Here is a 15,568-nt window from a genome sequence, read left to right on the forward strand (position 1 = left end):
TGGAAGTTTGTTAAAAAAGCGAAAGTGTCTGTCTGTCTGCTAGCTTTTCACGGTCAATCCGTTAAAAGGCCAAAGAAAAACTCATGGCTCTGAGGTTTAAAGCACATCTTACTACTGTACATTATATTTGAAAATAATTGCTATATTTGCTTATATTGCTATAAGTGTAAATTAAAAATTTATAACACCCCCGACAAGTGAAGGTTACAGTAACTAGAAAAGAGCTGATAACTTTCAAACGGCTGAACCGATTTTCTTGGATTATAGCTAAGAACGCTCTCGATCAAGCCACCTTTCAAACAAAAAAAAAACTAAATTAAAATCGGTTCATTAGTTTAGGAGCTACGATGCCACAGACAGATACACAGATACACACGCCAAACTTATAACACCCCTCTTTTTGGGTCGGGGGTTAAAAATCTGATAAAATACAATTAAAATATGCACAGAACGCGACTGAACACTGACCTCTACCAATACAAGTACGCGGGACCTGCGATTCCGACCTGTTTTTGAAGCAACTCGATTTTCGCCATTTTGGCGCTGATAGCAGCAGTGAGCGTCATGTGAGCGTACTTGGAACTAAATGTTAGTGACGGAGACATCTGCCAACATAGTGTCAACACAATAGTTAAAGTATTGCAAATGCAATCTTGAATCTTGTTAGTATATCCATTTTTAAACTGTGGCTCATCCATTCTACGTGACATTGGCGAAGTGCATTGTGGTGATGTGGTACTATTAAAACCATTAAACAAAATTAGAAGAAGAGGACCATATGACCCAATTGTCAATTTTAGTTCCCGGTACGCTCGGTGGGGCGCTTCGAATCGGCACAAAAAATAGCTGTCATTTTGTATGGCACACCTTATCCAGCGTACGTGTATATGTCCATTTCAGTGTATTCATATGCTAAAATACATTTAAAATATGTACGAACACATTCTATTTATTTAAATATACAAATTTTATATATTATTTCTTGAAAAAAATTCTAAAACAATTTACGTGTCCTAATTTGATACTACGATAACTTAATTTTTTTTATGTTATGCTTCCAGTTTTGTCGGTGTATACCCTACACGCCGATTAAACCGGACAGAAGTACTTAGTACAGACGTCGTACGTTTGCAAGTATGAGAACCATTTACTATACTATACATTACATTATGGTATATAATAATATATTAATCTCATAAATATTTCTTTTTTTATTTTTACTCGACGACAGCCAATCAAGGCTCAGGATTACATCAAGTCACAGTCAAAGTGAGACAGAATGCGCTCCTATACTCTTATTTCCAATGTTAGAGTGAGACAGCATCACTTCCCGTTCCACTCGCTTATGCGTCCGTTCTCGAAAACTAGATTTTTTCTCGGCAGAGGTACTAACGTACCGCGTTTGACTATGCCCATTTCTTCTCCAGGATAATACTGAAAACAACGACATCTATGTAGCAATACGCACTAGACGGTCATTCCGAACAAAAAATTTTGGGGGCTGCAGCGAAAATTAAAAGAAAATTGCATACCTGAATAAGTAAAATATTTAGTGCTCCCTTGTATGCTAACATTTTTAAATCCACGCGTACGAAGTATGTATTAGAAACGAGAAGAATTGCAGCAGAATGCAGGAAAAACAGTTGTTATTAAATCTAAGGCTATTACTGTCTATAAACTCATTTGAACTATTCTCAGACTTAGGTTTCAGCTAAAACGACACAGATTTATGCTAGCGATATAACGCTGTCTCGTTTTAACAATACATATCTTAAGTCTGAGAAAAGTCAAAGTGCGGTCTATAGATCTCAACCTCAAAAGCTGCGATCTTCTCGTAGTAGTATTTCCATCCTTGTCTATCTTTGGCTTTCTCTTTCACATTTGGATCATTGCCTATTTACTGTATCATTAAAGTTATGGTAGGACTTCGTCTGTGTTGGTGTTAGCTGGCGGGCGTGCTCTGCCTTTTTGGTGTGTTTTTTTTTTTGTTAAAACTGACTGGAAAGCGCTCTACGGGGGTGCCGTGCGTGTGTCGGTGAGCGCCGGCACAGACGGGGTCCATACTTGTATAATTTCTCTAACTTATTACAAATAACTACAAACTTGACATTGGCTAATCTTTGTAAAGCCAGACGAGAGAAAAAAAAAAAGTTATGGTATATAGTATAGACAGTTATGGAACCACCCACCCACATTTTCAAAATTGACTTGTGTGTATCTACTTATGATGGCTTACCTGACACTGTGAAACGAATCTCAATACATCTGTTCGTATAAACTCGTTATCTTCTCTGACTTTCTCTAATCTGGAACAAATGACAAAGATGAGATGTAATTGTAGGTAATTGAACTTGCCACCAAAAAGTATTATTTGGGATCCTTTGGGATAATTTCACAAAATACTTACAATTCTGGTTTCGCTATCCTTTCCACTATGCTGCTGCAAACTTTTTCGCATAATACCTCATCAAATAATGGAATGCCAAATTGGAGATCTAGAATCGTCCATTTCTGCAACAAAGCAATCAAAAGTTTATCAAGCGGTTCCATTGTATATGTTGCATATTCAAAGATTTCAAACTAAGGCTTCGGCCGTGGCTAGTTACCGCCCTACCGGCAAAGCCGCGCCGCCAAGCGATTTAGCGCACCGGTACGATGCAGCGTAGAAACCAAAGGAGAGTGGGTTTAACTGCCATACACCTTCAAGGTTAGCCCGCTTTCATCTTAGACTGCATCATCACTTACCAACAGGTGATATTGCAGTCAAGGGCTAACTTGTATCTGAATTTAAAAAAATACTTTATCTTATACATAACAAACGTACCTCTGGTTTACACGTTTCGTCATCGGAGTTGTTATGCGCCGTATCAACACCGCTGTCCCCCTCATTGGTAATCTCCGTCAACTTATCCGTCAACTGGGTGAACATCGATATGGACTCCTCCACTGGACTGAACAAATCGCTCAACTGGTCGTCAAACTTCCTATCCCTCTTCTTCTCACTAAACTGTTTTAGCAAATCTTTTTCACTCGATAAATCACTGAACTTATCCGTATTTAAATCTACTTTGTCCTTCGGATTTGTTAAATCACACAACTGCTCTTCAGATTTTATTTTTCGGTTGTCTTTCTCGTTTGTCGGCGTATGAATTTGAACTAATTCGTCCGAAATAGATTCTATAAGAAAAAGTTTATTTAGCTCACACAACTATACAAGGACGAAGAAAAATACTAAAACAACCTGATGCCCGCGACATCCGCGTGTATTTTGTTTTTAAAAATACTGTGGGAACTCTTTGATTTTCCAGGGAAAAAGTAGCCTATGTTACTTTCCATGTCTATATCTATAGCCGTGCCAAAAAACACATCGATCTATTGCTCCGTTGCGACGTTATTAAAGGAAAAACCAACAAACATACACACTTTCGCATTTATAATATGGGTAGAGATGTACTTACTTATGGAATCCTTGGAATGTGTACGACTGTCTTGTAAATCGTCGAAACTGATCGAGGAATGTATCGGTACAAAATCGTCGCTAACAATCGATTCTTTGCTCCGATGTGTATCGATGTTTAGATTATCGAGTTCTTCGCAGAGTAACTTTCCACTTTCGATGCTCGTGAAGCCATTTGCTGGGGAGCTGGCTTTGCTGTCAGTTGTGGGGGTCACAGCGAAGTGAGACTCTATGGGTGACTGTAGATTGCTGATAGGTTTTGTGTATTCTGTGGTTTCTTTTGCAGATTCGTTGGAGGATATTGATATCTCACTAACTGGTTTCGCCATGCCGCAAATATCCTTACGTTTTCTTGGAGCAACTATAAATTTAAAAATCATATAAAAATTTTGTAGCTTGAATAAGCTACATGAATTTAAATTCAAAAATCTTAATTCCACGCGGACGTTAGTCGCGAATTCTCGCAAATAACGTCCGTTATATTATAATGCCTCAAAATTATTTCTTATTGCCCTCTATGTTACAGAGAGATATGATAACAACCCTGCAAACAGCTGATCGCGGAATTGAACTCGTAAAAACTTCCATGAACTCGAGTTATCGTTTGAACGTTTGTCAAGTAGCAGATACAACGAAAGAATCTATGGCACTATTTGATACTACATACCTGCCTCATTTGTAATGTTATATGATTTGTCAAGCACGCTGTATAAAATCCTTAGACTCTTAGGACTCTAAGGATCTCCAAAAGCTTAATAGAAAAAAATTATCGAGTCACCCAATTGTACAGCGACGGGGGGGTGCGCGCAGCCCAAATCTGGAACTCCGATATCTGCCAGAGTCACGTATCCTGCAGAGCGCGTGAGCCTCAGCCGACGCAGCAACCGCCGCAAACCAGTATGCTTTCTCCACAGGCTTTGGAGTTCTGGAACATGTTCAGGTGCCTACAGACTTGATTTTTGACAGTTATTGCCGCTCAATCAGCGTTTTCGACTATCAATAAGATCTCCATGCAAGTATGAGATTTTAAATCTCACCCAACGTAGATAGAAATCGAGCACCGAAAGACAATAACGTCCGCGTAAAATAGAAATAGCATATAAATATAAAATCCTTGATTCGAAAAATAAGTATCACTATTTTAATTTCACATTCCCACTTGGAGCGATTTCCACTGGCTGTGAATGTATGGATGTATTTGAGCTTGAGAATAAGGCATTTGAGGTCGATGAGTGTCTCGATGCTTGATGGAGTCTATCGACGTTGTTGAGATGCATATACTAGGTCAGGTTGAGAACATATACTAAGGTTAATGTTAGCTTCTTATAGATTTGCTGTTATGTTAGATTTCGTTAGCAAGATTGAATTTAGCGCAGCGCCATCTAGTGAGTGAAATTTGAAGTTGCTAAATAGCAATGAACTCACCATCATGTATCTCAGCAGTAGGTGGGAAGGACACGTGCACCACAGTAGGCACGCCACGCACGCCAGCTGCTTGTATGAGTACAGGTCCTCTCCTCAGGGCAGAGTTAGCCGCGGCTAGAGCGGCCGCCGCCGGAAGCGCCGCGGCTTCGGACTCCGCGCCCCACCACGACACCGCCAGCCGAGAGAAACCGAGCAGCGAACGGGGAACACCGCGGAGGACTGTGCCTACGTGTCAAACGAAAAGTAATAAGGTAGAACCCAGTTCAATTCAGTCTGACAGTGTGATGTCGATGATAAGCCTGTAGATTTATAGATATATGCTAAAATAGATCTTACCTTTGGTGAGTAGCAATGTGGGAGGTCCATTGCCAATGAGATTGTAAAGATTAGCAGTATCTAGGAAGCTTCGGGCGGCACGGGACTTACGTGCGGCAACGAGACAGCTTCTCTAACTCAACGGAGTAGTTGATACGGCCAGTCTGACTTGTGTGTGATTTTCTTTGGTGTATGCAGATTACGTAATTTGTTTTATAACACATATTACCTTTGGTGAGTAATAATGTGGGAGGGCCATAGCCAGCGAGATGGTAAAGGTAAAGCCGCATCCAGGGCGAGGAGGCTTCGGGCGGCGCGGGGCCCACGTGCGGCAACGCGCCCGCCGCCGCGCCCGCTCGAGCCTCTCTACTCAGCGGCGCTGTTGATATGGCCAGTCTGGACAGTTACAATACTAGGTTACACAGCCTTAAGAAATACTACATACATACTAATGGCTTATTTATATTGCTATACTAGCCGATGCCCGCGATTCTTTCTCATGGATATAGGTTTTTTAAAAATCCCGTGGGAACTCGTTGATTTTCCAGGATAAAATTAGCCTATGTGTTAATCCAGGGTATAATTATCTCCATTCCAAATATCAGCCAAATCTGTCCAGTACTTTTTGCGTGAAAGTTAACTTCAAACTTCGGCGGCTATAATATTAGTAGGATTACTCCTCAAAATTGGACGCAAGTTGTTTTGGACGTGAAACTGCAATACCAACTTACCGATACTTGGTGACAAGTAGCCGATTACGCGCCGGCGCATCCAGCGCATGCAGCGCTTCACAGCGCAAAAGGTCTAACGGTCGTAGTTTAGGACGCAGGGTTCGCAGCGCTACGCGGAGGCACGCTGCAGCCGCTAGGTATCTTCTCGCTTCGCCTTCAATCTCCGGATCGCCTACCACCTGTATTTAAAATGATGTCTTAGAATAACGGTCTTAACCCAAAAAAATAATAAGTTTAACAGCTAATTACTAAATTGACATTTTACCAATTTAAGCATTGAAAGTCTGTAAAATTAAGTAGGTATAATGCGTAAAAAATGAGTTCTCACACGCCAATTTAACTTTGTGTCAAATATCATGTCAAAAGTACGTTTTTGTCCTTATTTTAAAGCTAAACCGTACTTTTGACATGACAGTTGACCCATAGAGTTAAGGTGGCGCGTGAGACGTCATTTATCGCGTTTAACGCTGTTTCAAGGAAGGACATAATAATCTCTTTAATTTTGCCTCGTATCGCAGAGTTAAAGACCAGCCATAGAATACGAGCCACATCATACTATAAGAGCCACATCACACTTCAGATTTTCAGTGCCGCGTAATTACATACAATACATAGAAATAAGTAATACATAATCATTTTAAAAGAAAAAAAACGGTTACCATACCTTGTCCAATTCTATGAGCAAACTGTCCAAACTTTCGTCACAGAGTTTTCCCACTTCGAACAGCGTTACCGCGTGACTTTTTAGGTCCTGTAAATATTCGAAATAGTTCATCTGTTGACAAAAACTGAGTTAATGTGGAAAAACTCACTTTTTACACATTAGATCTGATCTACAAATGTATTTGCTTCGTCAATAACAACTCAGAGTAGAGCCATTTTGCATAGGACACTTTTGACAATAGGGCAAGCCCAGCGAGGGTAAGGGAGGCGCGATCGCATCAGGCGTCGTAAGAGGGCAGTAGCGTGGGTGCAAAAACGTACCCAAAAATGGCATGAGCAGGCGGACGATTGGTCCCATTACAATTTTTAAAAAAGTCACTCGCTTCGCTCGCGCTTGTGTTGTGATTCGGTTCAAGAAAGGATCAAGACCCCATTAATACTTAACTACTTACTACTAACTTAGCGAAGCTAGGTAGAGTCAGCTACATAATACTTACAGGAGATAAATTCCCCATCATAAGGTAAGCGGCAAGCGTGGAATCGAATAGAACTGCCACTCTTTGTCCTGCATTATTGGTTGATGCATCTGTCATATCCTGGGACCTCTAAAATTTTACAAAATCTATTAAAACTATTGTATATAAGCTGGCTTTGTGGAAGTTCATGCTAAAACAAAGTATGCAGCATGCGTATGTACCGCCCAACCTCCCACTGTTAAACATGCAGGAAAAGCAAACCACCAAGCAAGGAAGACCACCACCACCACGACGTAACACCAAACAAATCCTCCAAAACACATTCAATGTACCTATATGTTTTATTTTGTCACCGGAGCATCCTCAGGAGATATAGACATTACAATACACACTGCAGACCTCCTATGTTTAGCAGTGGGGGGTTAGGCGGGGCGTATCGCATACTGCATGTTGCACCATACTTTGTCTGTTTTACCGGATTATAGAAAATTAAGCTAATGATTCCTTGTACATTAAAACTATGTTACAAGCATTTAGTTGTACACCCTGAAATAGACTATATTTTTTTTGGATTTTAATTTGTAACTTTTGACCAAAATTGATGTAAAAGATATATGCACATTCTTGTAGCAATAAATACCTGTTTCGATGTTGAAGGTATGTCTTTAATAAGTACTGGGTCCATCTGTAGATCCTCTTCTACGTTGGGGTCAAACGTTAACGGCGCTATTTGTCTGTACCTGGAATAAAATGTTTATTTAGAGAGACCTCATTATATTAAAGGTGAAACCGACTGACGGAAATATCAATGTACAGCACAAACCATTAAGGCTAGAAATTTCAGATTTTGCGTGTAAGGCAGTTTCTTGTGTTTCTTTGTTTTTTTTTTTTTCATTCGAAGAATATGGCTAAGAAGCGGGCTAACTTAGAAGAGGTACTTACGGTAATTTTACTAAACCCACACCCTTTAGCGGTCAGTTTATCGGTTTTTTGCGCTGCATCGTACTGGAACGCTAAATCGCTTGGCACACGATTTTGCCGGTAGTGTGGTAACTAGCCATGGACGAAATCCTCTTACTAAATCTCAATGCCTAACCCCCTAAGATTTTCAGAAATTACATCTGAGCGAAGCCAATCCACTTAGGTTCCGCTAATACTATTTATATAAAAAATCTATACTAACGGCTGATGATGGTGTGTTGTGAGCGCGTCTCTCCAAGACGGGTGTTGCGGCGACACGGGCGGCGGCTGCAGACACTTGGCGAAGCCCAGGCGACAGTACAGCGACACTGCTTGCTTCACTAACTCACACTCCACCTGCAATCATATCTTGATTTATCATTATCATCAACCAATAGACTTCTGGAGTGAGACCTATGTATGTATGTATGTATGTATGTATGTATGTATATACTTTATTGCACCACAAAACACAAATGACAAGTTACAAAAAAAGCAAACTTAAAATGTAGGTACAAAGAGGCGATCTTATCGCTAAATATCGATCTCTTCCAGACAACCTTAACGCTATAGAGAAAACGAACAAATAGAGAGTGGGTGGTGGTGGTGATCCAGATTCTGGACATAGGTCTCTCATAGGGGTCTTGCGTCACCTGAATCCAGCGGTTCCCTGTAATTTGTTTGATATCGTCTATCCACCTAGTCGGGGGTCGCTGTGCTTTTTGGAACGAGTTCACTATTTCAATACCGCAGCACCCGCATATCTATTGGTTCTTCGAGCTATGAGCATGACCAGTTGGCATTTCAGCGTTCCAATATGATATTAATATATGTAGGTTACTGTAGTTTTCCTATGGAACACCCCATTTCTGATTGGTTTAGTTACTCTATGTAAATCAATCAGAAAGGGTTTACGGTTGTACTGTATGTTACGGTAAGTATGTTTCGATTCACACTATCTTTCGATAGTTTAAGTGTATAAGTGTATATATTATCTTTTTGGCTAACCTAGAGTCTAACTTGTATATACTCTCACGCCTGTGTGCATTGATTTTAATTTTTGATTTTAGACCATTAAAATGTCTGTAAAAATATCCTAGTCCCATTAAACCTACCTGTAACACGGTAGCTAACTCAGCGACACTAGTATGCTCGTCGATGGAGACGAAAACTTTGTACAGCAGCGTCTCAAAGTAGTCGCCCGCGATGCGATTCATCACGAAGCCCTTCAGCGGTGGCACTGAAACCTTGTCAGCTGATGTGATTGGCACGTCTAGGTATATCAGACCACGCCTGAAACATAATATTTATACTTTACTAATACTATAAATGAGAAAGTGTGTCTGTCTGTCTGTCTGCTACCTTTTCACGGCCCAACCGATTCTGACGAAATTTGGTACAGGGTTAGCTTATATCCATTGGACGGACATAGACTACTTTTTATTGCGGAAAATCAAAGAGTTCCCACGGGATTCCCAGAACCCCATCCGCTTAACCGATTTGTATGAAATTTGGTACCGAGGTAGCTTGCGTCCCTGTAATTGATATAGGCAACTTTTCATCCCGGAAAATCAAACAGTTCTCACGGGATATTTAAGAACCTAAATCCACGCAGACGAAGTCGCGGGCATCCTCTAGTAGTCTTATATTATAAATGCGAAAATGTGTCTGTCTGTCTGCTACGTTTTCATGGCCCAACCGCTGAACCGATTATATTGAAAGATACAGACTTGGTGTACATCCCGGGGAGTAGAGGCTACCTTTTATTCCGGAAAATCGAAGAGCTCCTACAGGATTTTAAAAACCGAAATCCACGCGGGCGAAGCTGCGGGCATCCTCTAGTAATAATATAAGCCTTTATTTACTGAACTGAATCACATTAATGCTATGTTTGTGTGTTTGAAATATGTAGTTACATAGCATCATGTAATTCAGTTCAGAAACATAATATAATGCACCTATAATTGAGATGATGCCTATGGCAAAAATAAATAATTATTTCTTTGTAATTAGTAAATACGGGGTCTTCCAGAATACGTAAAATCATTTGCCAATAATTTGATTTAACTAAAATGCACGGCAAATTATGTCTAATGTTTATGACGTCACATCTATGTATTTTTTTAAATAAAAAATAGGGAGCAAACGAGCAGATGGGTCACCTGGTGTTAAGTGATTACCATGTTATCCACATTTGCAGTACCAGAGGTGCCGCCGATGTGTTGCCGGCCTTTCAGTATGTGTTGGTTGGTTATGTCATATAAGCTCCCATATTAATCGAACGTTTTGACGTTTGATAAAAAGTCACTGATTTGACCAGTAGTCATCATAAGTAGAGGTGAGTATGATACCTGTACAGTCTCTTGACAAGGTGGTAGTCGAGAGTGCCGGCGGTCTGCGAGCCCTGGTCTATCAGCAAGTCTATTAGGTGCTTCTCTTTCTCGCTCAGGGGCTAAAGGAACAAAAGAACAGCAGTAACGAAAGTTATAGTCATCGCAAAACAATGGAAATCCACACTACCAATTCATCCCGACAGATGGCGCAAAAGCGAAGGGTCCTGTTGGCAACCTTCGAGTATGGAACCTTAAAAAATTATAAATAACCACATTAAAAAAACCGGCCAAGTGCGAGCCAGACTCGCGCACTGAGGGTTCCGTGCTCGGGTATTTTTTCCAACATTTTGCACGATAAATCAAAAACTATACTCGTATATATAAAAATAAATAAAAAATCTGTTTCAGAATGTACACTGTATAGGTAAAGCCCTTTCATATAATACCCCTCTTGGTATAGTTATCTTACTTTGAAAATTGAAACACATTTTCATTTTTTTTTTGATGTAACCACAAATTCGCGGTTTTCAGATTTTTTCCTGTACTTGTGCTATAAGACCTATCTACCACCAAATTTCATGATTCTAGGACAACGGGAAGTACCCTACAGGTTTCTTGAAAGACACGACAGACAACAAAGTGATCCTATAAGGGTTCCGTTTTTCCTTTTGAGGTACGGAACCCTGAAAATTGGTAACACCAGTACTAATTTATAATAACCCTGAGTAGACCTTCAGGTAGTATAATTATATAACCTTATACTTATAGAAAATAATTTACCTTAACGTCTTCTTCAAGGACATATCCTAATTCCACCCTCCACCACGGTTGCATAGGTATGTTCAAGGGCACGCGCGGTAGAAGCGAGCGTATGGCCCTGGAGCGACCGCGGCGGCCCAGCGAGCGCGCTTTGGCTACCAGCTCTAGGTATTCGTTACGTCCCACGCCTAGGAGCCGTAAACCTAAAATCCACATCCATAATTAGAAATGCGAAAGTGTATCTGGCTGTCTGTCTGCCTGCTAGCTTTTCACAGCCGATTTAACCGATTTTGATGACATTTGGTACAGTTAGCTTAAGTACATCCTGGGGAAGGACATAGCCTACTTTTTATCCCAGAAAATCTGACATCCACGTGGATGCGTAAGTTGTGGCATCATCTAGTAAACTATATTACTTAAAGATGTTTTATATATTTATATGAATATTATTGTAAATTGAACAATTGAAAAGAGCAACCGCCGAGTTTCTTGCTGGTTCTTCTCGGTAGGAACGGCATTCCGAACCAGTGGTAAATTATTTGACGATTCAAAAGCACTTGTAAAAGTTTATTTGAATAAAAATCTATTCTATTCTATTCTATTTAAAGTACTTACAGTCGGCAGCGGTAAAATTAGGCATAGTGTCATAGCTCTTCTCACATTCTATCAACAGTGCCACCACTTCAATATAATATATGAACGGAGTTATTCTTAGTCCTGCCAAATAGGAAAAATTCAATGGACATTTTGACATAATTTACAAAATCATAAAAGAAAGGAAGTGTCTATACCCTATCGGCAGAAAAAAGTTATAATCTATAACGTATCAGCGAAAATGAGTAAGTATAGCGCTCTCTCTGTTACGTAATATACAAATGATAGAGACAAAAACTTCAGTGGGCGCTAAACATTTTGAGTCACAAATCAATCACAAATGAAAATAGTTTTCTAATTGAATTTCGAATGTTTTTGAAAAACATGTTTATGATTGGTTGGTGACTCAAAATGGTAAACGTCCACTAAGATTTTTGTCTCTATCATTTGTAAGGGATTACGTAACAGAGAGAACGCTATACTTTGTCATTTCTGCAGATACAGTATAGATGGAGCCACAAGCGATCGTTTGATAGTAATCAGGAAGTGTCTAGATGGCCACAAGCAAATGTTTTATTCTGAAAATTGTAATACTCAAGTTTCGATTGAATCAAAAAAAAATACTATTTTTTTGATCAGATTTTGGCTAATCTGATTATGGCTAGAAGCCGATGGCAGATAGATATTGATATAAAAAGTTCAGATACAATAGTTATCCCTTGACTGCAATCACAAAAAAATAAAAAAATTTGATTGCAAACATGTAAAGTTCAATGTTTGATACAACTTTGTCTATGGGGCAGTTATCTTTTTAAATAGAAGTTTGCCATCACCTACTACATTTTTTTGGCCTTAGACAATTAGTTGAGTTAGTCGTAAAGTGTTAGGTAGTTAATGCCTTGCACTTAAACAGATATTTCAGTATCTTATTACTGGTATTGCAGTAAAGTTAACAATGAAAACAAACCTTTGTCATGGCTGTCTAAACATTTCCGCCTAATCTAATTGTATTTATTGATTTAATTTGAAACAAAATAAACTTCAATATCAGCAGTTTATAGACCATTTTAAACACATTACATAATATACTACAAACTGCATACCTTTGACAATCATATCTGCTAAGTGATATGGGTAGAGCATGAGTCTCTGTATACTGTTCTGTACCAAGGCTTCATAATACTTTCTCTCATCTTTCCTTACTGTTCGCACTACAAAATATAAATAGCATTGTGTTTCCCTGAACATGTCTTACACAAAAGGACATAAAAATAATACAATAAAATAGAAAGTACAATAGGCAGCCTCATATCTAATACAGCAATCTCTTCCAGGCAATCTAAAGGCATCCAGTAAAGATGTTAATCTTCAGAATGGCTGAACCTTTTTTGACAGAACTTTCACAAACAAATAGAGGATTAACCAAGGAGTAACATAGGCTATTTTTTTTAATGTACATATTTTAAAATTTTGTGAAATTTAGCATAATTTAAAGAGGCAGAAGAAAACGCACACACAATTTCGCCACTCACATGAAGCGAAGAGACCATAGAAAATTCAAGCTGTCAAAAGCAAGAGAGGCAGACTGGGCATCTATGTTCTTTCAGATAATATGTGTTACACTGATGAAATTTTTATTTAAAAATTTTAAAAGTTCAACAAATGCCTTATTTAAATATAATTTCAAATACGGAAAGTTTATTTGCTTAATAACCAACGTACAAAGCAGATTTACAATAACCAGTAACTAATTGGCTTATGATAATTACATATTGTTTCAGTTCTTACAAGAATCTTATAGGTTTATATTAATATCTATTAAGATACTGAATAGAAATATAAAAAGACACTGACCTAAGCTTCCTCGAAATCTCAGCTGATTTTTTATACTGAATTCGAATATGTATCGTTCATATTCTCTTGGAGACTCATTCAACATCTAGAATGCAAATTAATAGGTTGTAAGTGGTTGTTAGCACAAAATCTATTAACCCAACATGCGAATTTCATGGTATTATCTTCAATACTATGATAAAATCCAAGGATGGCATGAATTTAAAGGTAAACATTTTGTAAACACGCAAGTGACCAATCAGACCTTTTTTATATTGCCAGGTAACTGCTGCCATTGTATCTTTTTCCGTATACATTCGTCAATTTCATCCTCCATTATGATATTATATTCTCAATCACTTTTACATTAAAATAAATCGCAAAAATAAATTCAATATTATTCCACAATTTGCTTTGAATTAACCTCTCGTCTGTGTTGGCATGGATCCTTGCGGGCGGCTTGTCTGTGTTGTCATGGATCCATGCCATCCATGTCTATACTACCTTGCCTTCTTTTATTGGATTTTAAGCTTTATTAGTATTGAAATAGAGTTTAAAGTCTAATATTATAATATAGACAGATAAATAACGAACAATAAACAGTCATTCATTTCGTTCAAAGTACCAAGCGTTGCTTGGTACGTCCATTTGAATTTCACTTCCCGCGCGCAGGTGACGTCATTTCACACAGACAACGGAGATTTATTTTTAATACTTATAACAGACGAGAGGTTAAATTTCGTAATCTGTGAACAAAAATATTTTGACTTGACAGCTGATGTATAATTTTACGTTTTGCCAACCGTAAACCGTTCTGCAACCTTTTATTGAATTATGTTATACCGTAGAAACGGGTAACATTGATATAATAGCTGGGTTCAATTTTGCGGAGGTTTTGGGTAAATGTGGTAGGTATAGGTATTAGGTATGTTCAATTTAAAAGAAATAAAAAGGTAAATAAATAGCTATAAATGTTTATTGAAATAGGTCTTATGTGCTATGTTTTGCTACCCCACGATTTGGGGTAGCCTTCTGAATAAAACATTTTTATGTAATTAGATAGTTACCCAGACGAGCCGTAAAACCAGTTAAAAAAAAAAAATAATTAGGTACTTAAAGTGTGGTGTTCTCCATAGTGTTCTGAGAACATTATGGAGAACTCTTAGGCATGAGGGTTTCCACATGAATCACGATGATTTAACTCTGAAGAATTAGAAATGGCTGCCTAAGTGCCCAGGATCGAACCCCCGGCCCTCCAAACAAGAGGCTATCGTTTTAACAACTAGGTTATTGCCACTTTTTGGCGTCAACGTAAAACTCTCGCTGGGTCTAAGAATTTGAGATTTTGCATGAATGAATGCATGCACTTATGTAAATGCCTTGCTAAAACCGGTTTTTATAAATCCATACCGATGCCAACATTTACTTAAATAAATAAAATTATATTTTTAAGTAGATAAGGTAGGTACTAAATTACGTTTTTACAAGGGTAATTTTGTCTTAAGATTTTGCACAGCCGAGTGATTTTGCTACCGGCAGCTATGTATCAGATTCAGACGGTTAACTTGAAAATACCAGTCAAGTGCGAGTCGGACTTGCACACGGAGGGTTCCGTAAAATGGCACTTTTTATTTTTTTTAATTAAAAAACCTAAATTAAAACTGTATTGACCCCAAAACAAATGGAAAAGTACCTAAGTAATTCATTACACTAAAATACATAGGTACGAACTACGAATGAAGTGAATGAAGCGATCAGTCAAGTGGCGGGGTAGCGCTTCCAAAATCAATGGTCACTAGTCGGTAACAGTGGTACTTTGTGCTACCTACTTAGAAAACAAAGAAGTAGAAGTAAAAGATGGGCGCTACCCGTGCTACCTATCTATGCGAAACCAGGACGAGTGCAAGTTATACTTTGTACTTTTAATGAATAATAATTACTTGACGCGTCTTTGGCGAAGTGAATTGTGCTGTTTGGCACAACAAAAAGCCACTAAAATAAACAACAACAATAATTACTTGA

General features: G+C 38.6%; 1 protein-coding gene across 2 annotated transcripts; it reads right to left on the minus strand.

Moving 5' to 3' along the window:
- Positions 1 to 972: 972 nt before the first annotated feature.
- Positions 973 to 13,963, minus strand: LOC123875705 (protein FAM91A1). 2 transcript variants are annotated; one of them, XM_045921694.1, is made up of 20 exons: positions 13,812 to 13,963; positions 13,568 to 13,652; positions 12,817 to 12,924; positions 11,735 to 11,836; positions 11,141 to 11,322; positions 10,379 to 10,479; positions 9,143 to 9,320; positions 8,251 to 8,384; positions 7,708 to 7,807; positions 7,089 to 7,196; positions 6,593 to 6,679; positions 5,929 to 6,107; positions 5,427 to 5,593; positions 4,883 to 5,107; positions 4,236 to 4,382; positions 3,459 to 3,818; positions 2,825 to 3,165; positions 2,408 to 2,511; positions 2,237 to 2,306; positions 973 to 1,434 (listed from the first exon to the last, which is right to left on the minus strand). In XM_045921694.1, the coding sequence occupies exons 1-20, from the start codon at positions 13,881 to 13,883 to the stop codon at positions 1,324 to 1,326; spliced, it is 2,961 nt and encodes a 986-aa protein (XP_045777650.1). In that variant the 5' UTR covers positions 13,884 to 13,963; the 3' UTR covers positions 973 to 1,323. The 2 variants fall into 2 exon arrangements, with proteins under 2 accessions (XP_045777650.1, XP_045777649.1); XM_045921693.1 differs by having other exon boundaries at positions 974 to 1,434; positions 2,825 to 3,177.
- Between the last annotated feature and the right edge of the window lie 1,605 nt (positions 13,964 to 15,568).

Source organism: Maniola jurtina, chromosome 20, assembly GCF_905333055.1.
Source record: "Maniola jurtina chromosome 20, ilManJurt1.1, whole genome shotgun sequence".
Taxonomy (NCBI): Eukaryota; Metazoa; Arthropoda; class Insecta; order Lepidoptera; family Nymphalidae; genus Maniola; species Maniola jurtina.

Excerpts from the sequence above, each read along its gene's own strand:
- LOC123875705 (XM_045921693.1), bottom strand. The coding sequence starts at position 13,883 with ATGGAGGATGAAATTGACGAATGTATACGGAAAAAGATACAATGGCAG. Across the intron at positions 11,323-11,734 it reads TAATTTTACCGCTGCCGACT|GTTTACGGCTCCTAGGCGTG; the intron begins GTAAGTACTTTA and ends TGTGGATTTTAG. Across the intron at positions 6,680-7,088 it reads TGATGGGGAATTTATCTCCT|GACCTAAAAAGTCACGCGGT; the intron begins GTAAGTATTATG and ends GAATATTTACAG.